General features: G+C 37.0%; 1 protein-coding gene across 1 annotated transcript in view; it reads left to right on the top strand.

The window, feature by feature from the left end:
* The first annotated feature begins 1104 nt into the window (after positions 1–1104).
* Positions 1105–14755, top strand: part of PLP2 (proteolipid protein 2) — a 53087-nt gene continuing 39436 nt past the window's right edge. The window contains 1 exon segment of the mRNA XM_043993519.1: positions 1105–1184. Within this exon segment, the coding sequence (XP_043849454.1) occupies positions 1105–1184 (80 nt within the window).

The following is a 14755-nucleotide window of genomic DNA, read 5'->3' on the forward strand; positions in this document are numbered from 1 at the left end:
ACTACCTGTGTGTGACCTTAGGCAAACCACTTCAGTTTTAAGAAAGAAACAAAGAAAAAGGAAGGAAGGAAGGAAGAAAAAAGAAAAAGATTAGATGATCTTTAGGGTTCCTTCTCTTTCAAAAATCTATGATTCTATAATCTATAAAAATAGGGGGCTTGACTAGATTATCCCTAATACTCTTTCCTCTTCCAAATAAATTGCATTACTTATACTTCCAATACTGAACACATAGGGGAAATGATCTTCTCCAGTTCAGACAACGTCCTCAATATTCCCATTTTTTATCTTCTCCTTATCCCTTCTCCATAATGAGTTATCATAATAATCACACCAATTCCTTTTACATTGATTTTTAAGTCTTGCTTTCATCACCACAACCCTATGGGGCAGGTGGCATCATATTCAGACTAGATATTTAGAGCGAAAGAAACTATTTCAAGCAGCCTCCCAGTTTCATTGCCCCCAGGGTACAACCACATAAAAGGATGCAAATTACAAGTACAGGGAACTAAAAGATTTCCACTGGTTAAAATGCAAGGCCAAAGCAATTATGTCTTATTGTTGAAAGATAAAAATAATAAAGACAGTAAGGTGAACTAGGTGGGTAGTGACATTGATGTCATTTCATTAGGTTGTTGTTGTTGTTGTTGTTGTTGTTTTAATCTTGGCCCAAATTCACTTGGAACTAAACCAGAGATTTCAGGTGAAAGAATTATTGGTAATAGAAAATTTTGACCACAGCCAAAACTTAGAAGTAAAAAAGGAGGGGGCAGCTAGTTGGCACAGTGGATAAAACACTGCCCTTGGATTCAGGAGGACTTGATTTCAAATTCTGCCTCAGTCACTTGACACTTACTAGCTGTGTGACCCTGAGCAAGTCACTTAACCCTCCTTGCCCTGCAAAAAAAAAAGTAAAAAAGGAAAGACCCAATCTTAGTATGGTGATATTTTGCCTGACTTCTGAGCTGGGTATAGTGGCTATGACTGAAGAGCTGTCATCCTGCCCTATCAAAGAAGTTTCTCATCATTATATCTAGAAGACTGAAGACCAAGAAAGGTAGAGACCACATATCCAGCAGATAATCTGCCTCATTTGTCACCATGTCCATCAAGGAACAGACCCAGCTGGTAATCTCAGTGAGGAATCAGCCCACCAGATATGCTACCATGTACAATGATGAGTAGACATTGTGATCTTAATAGAGCAATACAGCCAGAAGAGATATCATTCTCAGTGAAGAGTACACCTACTGAGAGTAGCACAATAATATAAGAGGAACACATCCTAAGGGAATCAAGATATGAATTGGGGGCAGCTAGGTGGCACAGTGGATAGAGCACTGGCCCTGGATTCAGGAGGACCTGAGTTCAAATCCGACCTCAGACACTTATCACTTACTAGCTGTGTGACCCTAGGCAAGTCACTTAACCCCAATTGCCTCACCAAAAAAAAAAAAAAAGATATGAATTGGCCTCCTCATGTACTCCCTATGTACAGGTTTCATGCTCTCTTGTGTGATCCCCACTGGTGGTTTTTATATTTATGGTGTGCCCTTCGTGTATCAGGAGGGGAAGGAAAGGATGGCCTAGTGCAAATCTCATTACTAAACTATTTCATCAAATGCCTACACTTTTAACTCAGTCCTTTGGTTGACTAGGAAAGCAAGTTGGTGTATTGATTGGGGCTTGTAAATTATCATTTTGAGTAGAAATAGCAGAACCTTGAACTTGGTATAGCTATACTGTGAGAAGAGGCTGACATAGGTAGGATTCTCATAGAGCCTAGCTTAGGAATTATATTGCTGAATGATTTCCTTGGTTCTGGATTTCTTTTCCTGGTACCCTGAGATAAGTTTTTCTTAGAGCTGCTCACTCTAAGAGGAATAATCTGGTCTTCTGAGAAGTCTGATTTCCTTTTCCTAGTTCTCCTTGGTTATTGCTTCCAGGCAAGGTTAGAATTCTCTCTCTCTGAGCACCTTTGGCCACTAAGAGGACAATTTCTGTGTGGTTCTCCTGGCCTTAACCTTCACCTCAGAATGAATGAACTATAGCCCAGATAACTTCCTAAAATGCTTAGCAACCATCCCAATGAAATAGATACCTCAATTATATTCCATAACATCAGCAGATCATGAAGTTAGAGTTGGAGATAGTCTATACCAACTCCCTCATTTCATGTATTAGACATCCTTAAATAAGTGCCAAAGGTGATACAGGTGTTAAGTAACAGAGCTGAGCTTTGAGTCAAGATCTCACTACAATCCAGTGCTGTTTAAACTATGTTAGTTAAATTTAATTCAGTTTGACACATACTTTTAAAGTATCTGCTTTGCAAAGAACACTGTGTTAGGCATTGGGGATTCAAAGTTGAACAAAGCAGGAGCTGCCCAGCCTTTAAGGAGCTTACAACCCAGAAGAGAATTAAAACACAATATTTCTCTGCCTGGTGCATATACACCCTCTCTTAGTTGACTTTCTGCTGCTGTTATCCAAGAATTTCAGGTTGAGGACTAAGGGTAGTGAGGACCTGTCCAAAGTCTACATCATTGCAAATTCCAATATTGCTTCCTTTTTCACCTCCTCTAAGATGCCTAGAGGCAGCTAGGTGACATAGGTGGACAGAGCTCTGGATCTGGAAAAAGGAAGAACTGACTTTAAATCCAGGCTCAGACATTTATTAGCTTTGTGAACCTGGGCAAGTCACTTAACCTCTATCTGCTTCAATTTCCTCAACTGTAAGAAAAGAATCCCAGGGTGATTGTGAGCATTAAATGAGATATTTCACTGGCTGGTATATAGTAGGTACTTAATAAGTGCCCCTTTCCTTCCTTCCTATGGTAATGCTTATTCTCATTCACACACAATGGTCATTGAGAGACAACACATATAGTTTGGATTGTATTAAATGTGCAGTCGTTTGATTATACACTACCATGGAATCTTGGGGTATATAGTCTAGGTACAGGTTAAATAAATTATGTTCATGAAATTGATACCATGTACTTATTTTAACACAGATTTAAAACAATAGAGTTCCTTTTATTTATTCCTGTTTTATTTCCCCTTAACTATGGAGCTCCTTCTCCTCTTCTTCCTTTCCCCATTCCTGCCTTTACCATTAAAGGTCCTTTTTGCTAAATCTTCCTCTTTCTATTATCACCACTAATGATACCTCCAAGGTCTAGGATAAGAGTATCCTAGCAGCTTCCTTGATTCCTGAAGAAATAAGGTCCTTCAAAATGGAAACTTTTCAGAAGACCTCAGAAGGTTTCAGTGAAATAATGCAGAACAAAGTGAACAGAATTAGGGGAACAATTTACACAATGATAACAGAATTATAAAGAAAACCATTTCCAAAGACTTTAGAACTGTGATAAACACAACAATAAGTGATGACAAAAGAATAAAGATGAAACCACTCAACTCCTGTTAGAGAGATGGTGAATTTAAAGCACACATACACACACAAACATACACACACATGTGTGTATATATGGATATGTATGTGTGTGTATTCAGACATGGCCAATGTGGGAATTTGCTTTGTTTTGTTATTTTTTAAATTCTTATTTGGCAGAAGAGAGTGGGAAGGGAAAAAAATAGGAAGATAGCTTCCTCAGAGGTTTCATAGAGGAGGAAATTGAAGTGATGTAAAAACAAAAACTATAAATAAAAATTACTTTTTAGAAAAAAATGGGGTCCTTTTCCATCTGGGTCCAAGCCCTCAGCTTTACAATATATAAAGTGATGTATTCTCCTACTACCCTTTTTATGGGCTGGGGTACCTCATTTGAATGGGCCGGGGTACCTCAGAGGTTTTCTGCGTTAAATCAAAGAACCTTCTCAAGAAACTAAACCAAAGGACAGACACACACACCCCTAAAGAGATAAGTGGCACTGGATTGGGACTGAATTAGCTCCAGGATCCCCACTCTTCATTCCAGTCTCTCTCACCCCTCGGGAGATAAGATTAGGTGTGGCTGCCTTTGTGGAGTGAGGAGGACAGAGATGGCTTGAGAGATCCAGAGTGGCCCTCACCCAACTTCCCCCAGCCACCACCAGTGGGAGATGATCCTCCCCCAAGGAGAGAATTTTCCACAGTCAGATAATCACGCCCATCAGTCCTCTATAAAAGGATTTCCCTGTTTCCGGCTCGAGGAGAAAGGTATCTTAGAGAGCCATGCCTTCTCCCCATGAGAAGTCCAAGGATTTCTCTTTTGGTTTCCTTTCCCTAGCCCCTAAATAAATTATTATTTTATTCTAATTGGATTTGTGTGCAAGAGGGTGTAATTCTTTAAAGAGGAATTCCTAAGAACCCCTACCCCAAACCCCCCACTCTATTTTCCCCATAACAACCCTCTTTCTTCATTTCAGCCTAAATTGAACAATTGCCATTACTCAGAAGTCTACTCTTAATTTGCCATTGTGTTCCTAGTACAACCTTTCACAACACCTCTTCCAGATACTCTCTTCTTTTTCCAACTCCCCCAGTTTAATTCCTCCCTTTTTACCCAATTTCAGTTGATGACTCACTTTTTACTTTACTGGGAAAATCCAGTCTGTGTTTGCTCAGCTATTCCTTAACTTCATCTCAATTTATCTCTCTAAGATTATCATTGTACCAGTCCTTCCAATATTAAAGGAAGAGTTAATGTTCCTCTTCTTTAAATGTACAGGAACTACTACCATTAGCTCCTCCACCCCCACCCCCTTCACACACTTAGGGATTTGCTGAAGCCAGCTTTAACAGAAAATGGTTATTTGTGAAAAGTTATACCTCTGAAACTATCAATCACTACAAATCAGGGCTTGACTTATTGTTTTGTTGATTGTCTAGACAAAAGAGTGTCAGTAATGCAGGTTAAACTTAAAGGTACATATGCATGCATTCCCACCTACTTCCCACCCAGAAACTGTAAAACATTTACCAACACAAGCCTGTATTGTTCAATAAACATTGCTTGAGCCTAGCAAAACTGCAGTAGGAGGCTCAGGGAATGAAGTCATCACCAAATTGAAGGTCCAGCTAATAATGACTTAGTCTCTTAAATTTTGCAAAGTGCTTTACAACCATCTTCTCATCTGAGCATCACAACACCCCTTCCTCCACTTGTTCCTTGGATCTCTTATGTTCACGACTTTTGAAAGATCTCAGCATTATTAGTTCCTGAAAAATGAAACAAAGATGTTAGATGAGCTCTTATCACTCCACAGGTCCATTCCACCATGGAATAATAACAAAGAGTAGAAATGATTCGGAAAACATATAGGAAGGGGGCAGTTAGGTGGCGCAGTGGATAAAATACCGGCTCTGGATTCAGGAGGACCTGAGTTCAAATCTGGCATCAGACACTTGACACTTACTAGCTGTGTGACTCTGGGCAAGTCACTTAACCCTCATTGCCCCACAAAAAACAACAAACAAAAAACAAACAAACAAAAAACATGTAGGAATTTATCAAATTGCTTTCTATCTTGGGGAGGGGGGAGGGAAGGGAGGGAGGGAGAAAAATTTAGAACTAAAAATCATATGAAAACAAATATTGAAAACTATCTTTTACATATAACTGGAAAATAATAAAATACTCTTAAGATTGAAAAAAAAAACACATAGAGACTATGAACCTATAGGTGTGCTATGGAAAGCATACAGAAAGCACAGGTGAGGTGTCTTCTTGTCAGTCAATGATTATGCCTATGATGCCAAAGTTTAAGAACCAGAAACAGGGAGGCTTCTGGCACTGGTGCTCTGACTTAACTGCCTCTCTCAGTCTAGCTGAGATAAGTTACCATACAGTAGGAAGCTATTTAGTTCAATTTCACAGCCATGAAACCTGAGCAAAGTCACTTGATGTTGGGACCTTTTTCTGTCTTCAGTGTCTCAGAATCCCCACCCCTTTATCAAATTACTCCATGACTTGTTTGTTTGTTGTTGTTGTTGTTATTTTCTTCATTCAACATCTTCTCAGCTGAGTATGACTTGGAGCATATCTTATCCATTAGGCATCTTAATGGAGGATGGTGGACTGGAGTGAGAAGATATTTGTGGCAGGCAGACAAACCAGCAATCTGTTAACAATCATCCAGGCATGAGGTGATGACAGCCTGCACCAGGGTGGTGCCAGCATCAGAGAAGAGTAGGGGGTGTATTCAAGAGATACTGCAAAGATGAAATTGACAGACCTTGGTGGCACATTAGATATGGGGAATGAGAGATAGTGAAGAGTTAAGAATGATGTCTAGGTCATGAACCTGGGAGACCAGGAGTGTGGTGCTATCCTGGACAATAATAGGAAATTTTGGAAGGTGGGGAGAATTTAGTGGGAAAGATACTGAATTTGGTTTTGGACATAATGCATTTTAAAAAAACTAACAGGAAGTTGGTGATGCAAGACTGAACAGTAGAAAGATTAGGGCTGGATATGTACATCTACCCTTTACATGCTATACTCCCACCTTTTCACCACTTATCCCCACCTTAACAAAACAGGTGGAAAACATAGAATTTGGATGAAAAGGTCTGGGTTAAAAATCCCAGCTCTGTTACTACCTATATATCCCTGGGCAAGTCAATTAACTTTGTTAGTTGATTTGCTCATCTGGGAAATGAGGGCACTGAATTAGATGGTCCCTATGATCCCTCCAAACTCTAGACCTCTGGGTCCAAGCAGAACAAGTCTCATCCTTCTACAAGTGCTAGTCCAGATATCTGAGGATAACTATCATTTCTCTTCTAAGATATCTCTTCTATAAGCTAATCGTGCCCAGTTTTTTCAAAGACATTGGTATGATGTGGTTTTCAGCTCTCTCAACATCCTAGAAACTGACCAGTTTATCACTGACCTTCCTAAAATATTATATCTAGAAGAAACAAATAAAGAGGATCAATAGTTTAAAAAGAGTAATGGCATACAAAATAAATCCATAAAACTGTTAGCATTCAGATTCAGTCTTAACAATGAGACTTGACTTTTGGTTTCTTTGGTATATAGAAATCCCCAGTTAATAAAACTCTATCAATGTCTACCAATTTCTGATTATTTTCTCTGCAATCTATAATTCTAAAAGTTCTCTAGAATGCTGAAAGGTTGAGTGATTTTCCAGGGCCTGTGTATCAGTATATGTTAATGTTGGAACTTGAACCTAGGTCTTTCTGACTTTAAGACCTGCCCTGTATCCATTAAACCATGCTGCATACAACAGGACTTAATAAAAAGAGAAATTCCATTGAAATAATTACCTACGACGTAAATACAAATACAAAAAGCTAAATAAAGACAAATAATTGGGAAAAGATTTCTTATTCATGATCAAGTTATACTAGTTTAATAAAAATAATGTTGCCACATAAAATAATTTACATATATAGTTCTATATCAGTTAAATGACTATAACCAGGAAATATAATTACAAAATTCATTTGGCAGAATAAAAGTCCTAGAATCTCAAGGGAAATCATGAAAAGCCATAACGAATGTGGCATAGCATGACTAGATCTCAAGTTACATTATAAGCTTGTAATCATCAAAAATATTCAATTCTGGGTAAGAATAGGAAAGAATATACTTTCCAGTAATACAACTGGAACAGACTAGAGTAGCAAAACCCAGAAGCAACTTGAATATAGCCATCAAGTATTCAATAAACCCAAGGACACAAACTTCCAAAATCTATAGTCCCAGTCTTATTTTTATGAGACCAGGTTCTTTCAAGCTTTAGACAAAGGAACTGATTCATCATATTAACAATAAGGTTTCACTTATTTAATAGAGATGGTAGAGAAAGGACACACAAATGCCTGGGCCCTCATTAAACAGGTAGCTACCATTTGAGCCAGAGAATGCTGGAATCTTGTATACAATAGACATCCAACCAACCAGGAGGTCCTGCACATTTAAAAATCAAAATCAAACCTACCCCTCTTTCTTCCCCATCCCTCTCTTAGTTTCACAAAGTGAAGAAGTGTCCATAGGGTAATGTCAGAGAACCACGTTCACTTGTAGTAGTGTTGATTGGTCAATCTTCAAGATATCCTTAATCCTGAATTGCACGTCCTGTGCTAACTTCAAATGAGATCTGATCCATAGGCCAATAGGAGGGATGGGATGTTTTTCTTCTTTACCCTAAACCACTAAGAAGGTACATACAGAAATCACTTAGTGGTTTAAAAAAAAGGTGGGGGGGAGAAGACAGACATACAGACAGATAGATGGAGAGAGAGAGAGAGAGAGAGAGAGAGAGAGAGAGAGAGAGAGATTAATTGCAGTACAGGATGTATTTGTATATAAGGACGTATAAATCAGATATTGCTCCAAGATAGAAGTTAGGTGAAAGGAAAAAAAAAATAGGTCATTTATTATTCCCATTAAAATTCACTGATCACTACCCAAACTGTTGGGGTGAGTACACATTTATCCATAGCCTAAATATATGATTTGCTCTCTGCACCATACATCAATACCCAGGATCTGTACTTTGAAATGTACTATGTCAACAACTACATTCACTTCAGTCAAACTTCCCATCCTTTATCAATAATGGCTTACTGGACCAAGTAGGACCCAAGAGATGGGGATCATAACTTGGAATTCGGAGCCCAAATGATTCTTCCCTTACACCTAAGCATAAATAAAAAGAACTATTTTTTAATCAGGTAGCTTATAAAAGCCTAGGCATTTTACTGTCCAAATAATTTTTGGTCAGAAAGGATATATACATGTATGTATATATGTATATAACCTTTCTGACCAAAAATTATCTATCACCTATCTATTTATCTATCTGTCTATCTATCTAATCTCTATCTATTTGTACACAGATACATACACATACACATACATGCAAGCATGCATACACATACACAGAATATGTTCCATTGTTAAGCAGAAAAATCTATATATCATTTGAGAACTGAAGAAAATCTAGGCAGGTTTGGCTTCTATACCACATAAATTGACATACAAAATATTGAAACTAAGAATCTAAAACCAATTATTTAAAATATAAGTAAATATATTTTGGTTGATACACCAAGACAATAGGATACATACATACATATATATGCATGCATACACACACACACACACACATGTACACATATAAAAACCTAAAGTCAAAGGAAGACCCAGAATCCATGATGCTATAATACAGGGATTCTTAAACTTTTTCCACTTGTAACCCCTTTTTGCCTGAGAAAATTTTACATGACCCTGGGTATATAAACTAGAAATATATAGCCTTTTACTGTTGCCAAATTTTTCATGATCCCCACATTCAGTTACATGATCCCATATGGGGTTGTGACCCACAGTTTAAGAAGCTTTGCTATAATATAAAAATTCTACTAAATCTTACTGCAACAACATTTAAGCAATAATTATATATAATAAGGAAGTTATCCATGAGGTCCCATGGATCCCTCTGTAAAGGAAAGCAGCTAAGCAAGTGCTCCTGTGGGAAGAATGCCAGGGAGGTCTATGGCTAAGTAGAAGAGAAAGAATAGTGTTTGGAAAGTTTAACACAGAGTACATATACAAAGACTTAATATGATCCCTGAATACACTCTTGTTACATCATCAAAAGAGCTCAACTTAAGCTATGGAGATTCCATGGTCTATTGGCTTATTTATGTCATCAAAAGAAATGTTTTCCCTGACTACACCCTGTAGAAGATGTTTCATTTTAAAAATAGATGATGAGATGAAATCTATGAGGAAAAAATAGTTTCAGAAAACCAATCCCAAGAGCAGATTCTTGAGAAAGTCTACGTTGCAATTTAATAATCTTGACTTGTTTAGAAATTGAGTTTTATAGGTACTAAAAATAAAATTTGCTTCTTACTAATTTTCTGTTTCATTTTCTCTTTTTTCTACTCTTTCCCAGTCTAATTCTAATAATTTAAACTCAGATTTGGAAAAGGTTCTATGAAATCATATAGTCCAATCATATTTCAACATGAATCCCCTAATATTGTCTTTCATCGAAACCTATACTTCAATAATTGCAATAAAAATAACTCACCATCTTCCAACATAAACCATTTTTACTTTTGGATGAATGTAACTGTTAGAACAGGTTTCTGTTTTGCTTTTTTTTGATTCCTTGTTTTAATTTTTGTTTTTGTTCTGCTTATGTGAAGCCAGAATCTGCCTCTCTGAAACTTTTATACATTTCTTCTAGGTATGGGACCAAACAAAACAAGTTATATCCTACTTCCATGACATCCCTCAAAATATTTGATGAAATTGCTGATGTTCTGAGCTACTTCTCAAAGTATTCTTTTCCCTAAATTAAATATTGCCAGTTCCTTCAATATAGATTATCAAATAGCATAGCTATAAATATTTACTTCCCTGGTCATCTTCCCCTGAATGAGTCTCAGATTGCCAGCATACTCCCTAAAATTTGTCAATCAGAATTCAGTAGTATTCCAGAAATTATTTAAGCAGGGTAAGAAAATACCATCAATTTCCTTTATCCTGGACACATGCTTCTCTGGTAGTTCAACTCATTCTCTCAGCATGAAGTTTAAAATGCTAAAACTAGGGGCAGCTAGATGGCGCAGTGGATAAAGCACCAGCCCTGGATTCAGGAGTACCTGAGTTCGAATCTGAAATCAGACACTTAACACTAGCTGTGTGATCCTGGCAAGTCACTTAACCCTAATTGCCTCATACCTCCCCCCCAAAAAATGCTAAAACTATCCTTTCTTATAAACATTGAGATCTTTATTTTAAAAAAAAATACTGGAACATTTTGCCATTTCCTTCTCCACTTCATTTTATGGGTAAGGAAATCCAAGGTCACATTAACTTTTTGGCTGCTACATTACGTTATTGAAAGGACACATGATGTCACTGATCCAAGACTTAAATCTCTCTGAGCTTGAGTTTTTTTATCTATAAAGCAAGGCTAATATTTACACTATCTGTCTCATATTGTTCTGAGGAAAATGATTTTTATACTTTGAATACTTTGATGGATATATGATCAGAATTATGTTGGTACTTTTTTTTTTATAAAGGGAATGGAAAGTCAGGAAGACTTGAGTTCAAATCCAGCCTCAGACACTTACTAGTTTTGTGATCTCAGGCAAGTCATTTAAACCTATTTGCCTCAATTTCCTCATCTGTGAAATGATCTGGAAAAGAAAATGGCAAACCACTCCTACATCTTTGCTAAGAAAAACCCCAAAATGAGGTCAGGAGGAGTTCTACATGACTGAAACCACTGAAAAACAACAATTGTTTACAGAGATAACTATTTTGGTTGAATGATGAAGTTAGATGGCAGCTACTAGAATCTTTACTGGGTGAAACACATAGCTTGAGCGAACTTCAAAAGAGAAGCAATTATTAAGTAGGAGAGAGATAGAGGGAAAGTTTGGAAGTAGCAATGGAGAGTAAGGAATAGTCTGACTCCCCCACCATGACAAGTGAATTGGAGAGTATGGATGAAAGTGCAATCAGAGCTAGAAGGAATGGCTAAGTATGCAGTGTCATCAGGAGAGATCCAGGTCTCAATTGAGTACAAGAGAGACAGAATGATAAAGGAAAAGTTTTAAAATTGTTAAAGGGCTAAAATTCTAGCTAAACTGTCTAAAATATCTAATGAGTGGTTGCCAATAAATTATAAGCTTTAGTAAGAGTTAGACTTTTAAGCATTTATTAAGGAGAATAAGAATTTGGTAAAGAGAGAGAGAAAAGGCCTAGATTCCTATCTATTAAAGGGAGAGCACATTTCTAGCTCCGCTCTCCACCAGAGTCCAAAGGAAAGAGCCCCAGTCAGAGCGCCAGGTTCCTCCCTTCTTCCTCCCACAAGCAGACGTCACTTCCTGACACCAAAGAAAAGACTCCTGGTCTTGTCCTCAAAGACCTTCACTTCATCCGGGAGCTTTTCTACAGTAAGTCTCCAGCAGGGGGCGTCATTCCAATAGTTACAAGATAAAAAACTAGTTTTTTTTACCTATGAAGCAGGCATTCCAAAGCAAACAGAGGAAGGATTGTGTAGATCTAAATTGGAGCTTGGGAGGATAGGATTGAGAACAAGGAAGTAGGCCATTAGAACAGAGAATGTGATTTGAAAGCTCAGAGTTCAGAATCACCAGGATGGGGAGAGTGTGGTGGGGTGACAGTGTGCCAGTCATTTAGGACTGAGTTCAGTCAGATTATCATTGTCCTCAGGGAGCCATGCAGCTGGTGTGAAGGTAGGGCAGGCTGGTGTGCAGCTTTTTCACTTTATGAATGTTCTAGGTAAGGACTCTCCAATCATTGAGTCAGCCTCAGAGTGGAGTACTCCAGGGCTTGGACAGCAATGTATAGTGGTTGTGGATAGAGGAGGGGGAAGAAAGAGTTACACATGTGGGAGTGAGGCAAGCAGTGATTTGTAGCAGGCCACAGGAGGGCTGATGTCAATCCAGAGACAACCTTTCGCCTTGACACATACTGGCTATCTGAGTCTGGCAAGTCATTTAAATTCTGTGCTCTAGCCAACCTTTTAAGATTATAATCTGCAGAAAGCAATTAAGAGATCATTAGTGAAAGCTAGCATTATATATAGTGTATAATATGAGGATATTCTATATATCTTTATACATAAATAAGCATATATAATTCTCAATAAATATGAGTAAATAATTACTATTTTGGTTCCCTACTATTGTATGAAATAGCCCTACATATGCTAACAATTGCAGTAAGACAAGAGAATGAAATTAAAAGTATAAAGACAGACAAAGGTGAAACAAAGTTATTCCTATCTGCTGATGGTATGATTGCAAATCCTAGAGGATCAGCAAAGAAAATAATTGAGAAAATAGCTTGAGGGATATAAAATAAACCCACAAAAATCAAAAGCATTTCTATATAGCAATAATAAAGTTGAAGAAAAATAATGGAAAGTGAAGCCCCATTCAAAATATCTTCAAAATGCATAAAATATCCAGGTCTATTCTACCAAGTTGCTCTACCAAGATGTTCACTCAATACTTTAAAATTTCTTATTACAAGATATTCCTTAAATAAATAAATAAAAAGGTTAACACTTAGAAGAATATTCAGTGTTCATGACTGGACTATGCCAACATAATAAAAACTATTGATATTACATAAATTAATTTACAAATTGTTTGTTATACAAAACAATTAAGGGGATACTTTATACAGGTAAACAAAATGATAGCCAAATATATTTGGAGTAAGAGAATATCTAAAATATCAAAAGGAAAAATTAAAAAATTGTAATAAAAGGGGAAGCACACTTCCATACCTTAAATTTACTATCACATAGTAAATATCAAAACAATTTTTGATGGTTAAGAAATGGGAAAGAAGACCTATGGAACAAACTAGACTAGAAAGAAAGAGAAGCAATTGAACTCAATAAACCAGTGTTTAATAGACTCATGGGAAAAAATTAGTTGAGTAAGAACTTCATCTCTGATGAGGATTAATAAGAAAATTAGAAAGCTATTTGGTAGAAATTAGGTTAGACTATCATCTTACACTATATGTCATAAACAACTCAAAATGCATGTAGGACCTGAATATTAAAGTCACATTGTTTCATAGAAAAGAACTAAATGAAGTATCTCTCAAAGCTATAGTTAGAGAGAGAATTTTTAACCAGACAAGAGATAGAGGGAATTACAAAAGATAAAATAGGTAATTTTGATTATAGGGAATAAAAAGCTTTTTTAACAGCACAATAAATACAACCAGAATAAAAAGGGAAGCAATCAAATCTTTGGATCAAATATGTACTGTCAGAAATATGTAAAGCCATGGCCCAGATGTTCAATGGTCAGAGTTTATGAACAGTTTTCAAAAAAGACTGGCAGGGGCAGCTAGGTGGCACAGTGGATAAAGCACCGGCCTTGGATTCAGGAGGACCTGAGTTCAAATCTGACCTCAGACACTTGACACTTACTGGCTGTGTGACCCTGGGCAAGTCACTTAACCCCCATTGCCCACACACACAAAAAAGACTGGCAAACTATTAACAGCCACATGAAAGATTGTTCCAAATGACTAATACAAGCAAATCAAAACAATTCTAAGGTCATACTTCACACTCAGAAAATTGATAATAATGACAAAAAATAGAAAGAGTCAATGAACAGTTATGGAAATATAGGCACACTAATAAATGTCAAGTGAAGATATAAATTGGTCCAACCTTTCTCAGGGAAGTATTATTTGCTAAGTATTATGTTTCAGACATTCTGCTAAACACTAGTGATACAAAGAAAAGCAAAAACATGATCTTAGCACTTAAGAAGCTCAAATTTGAATGAGACTATATGCAAAGAGAAAGGGGGAAGAAGAAGAAGAAGAAGAGGAAGAGGAAGAGGAAGAAGATGAAGAAGAAGAAATTCTTGTTCATTGAAAAAATAAATAAAAAATGTAAAAAGAGAGAACCAGATGAGAACAATGACACAAAAACCTAGAGGAGAGAGAATATACAGGGGAAGATAGTGTTCAAGTGTCAAATGCAGAAAATCAGTCAAGGGTGAATATTGAGAAAATGCCATTGCATTTGACAACAAAAAAGATCATTGGTAACTTTGGATAGAACAATGTCAGTTGAATAATGAGTTTGGAAGCCAGACTGCAGAGGATTTAGAAGCAAATAAGATAAAAGGAAGTGGAGGCAGCATTTGGAAATATGTTTATCAAGGAGTTTAGCTACAAAGGGGAGGAGAGATATAGGATAATAACTAATGGGTGGTCTGACCAAGTGAGGGTTTTTTTTT

The sequence above is a fragment of the Dromiciops gliroides genome, chromosome 3 (assembly GCF_019393635.1).
Source record: "Dromiciops gliroides isolate mDroGli1 chromosome 3, mDroGli1.pri, whole genome shotgun sequence".
Lineage (NCBI taxonomy): Eukaryota > Metazoa > Chordata > Mammalia > Microbiotheria > Microbiotheriidae > Dromiciops > Dromiciops gliroides.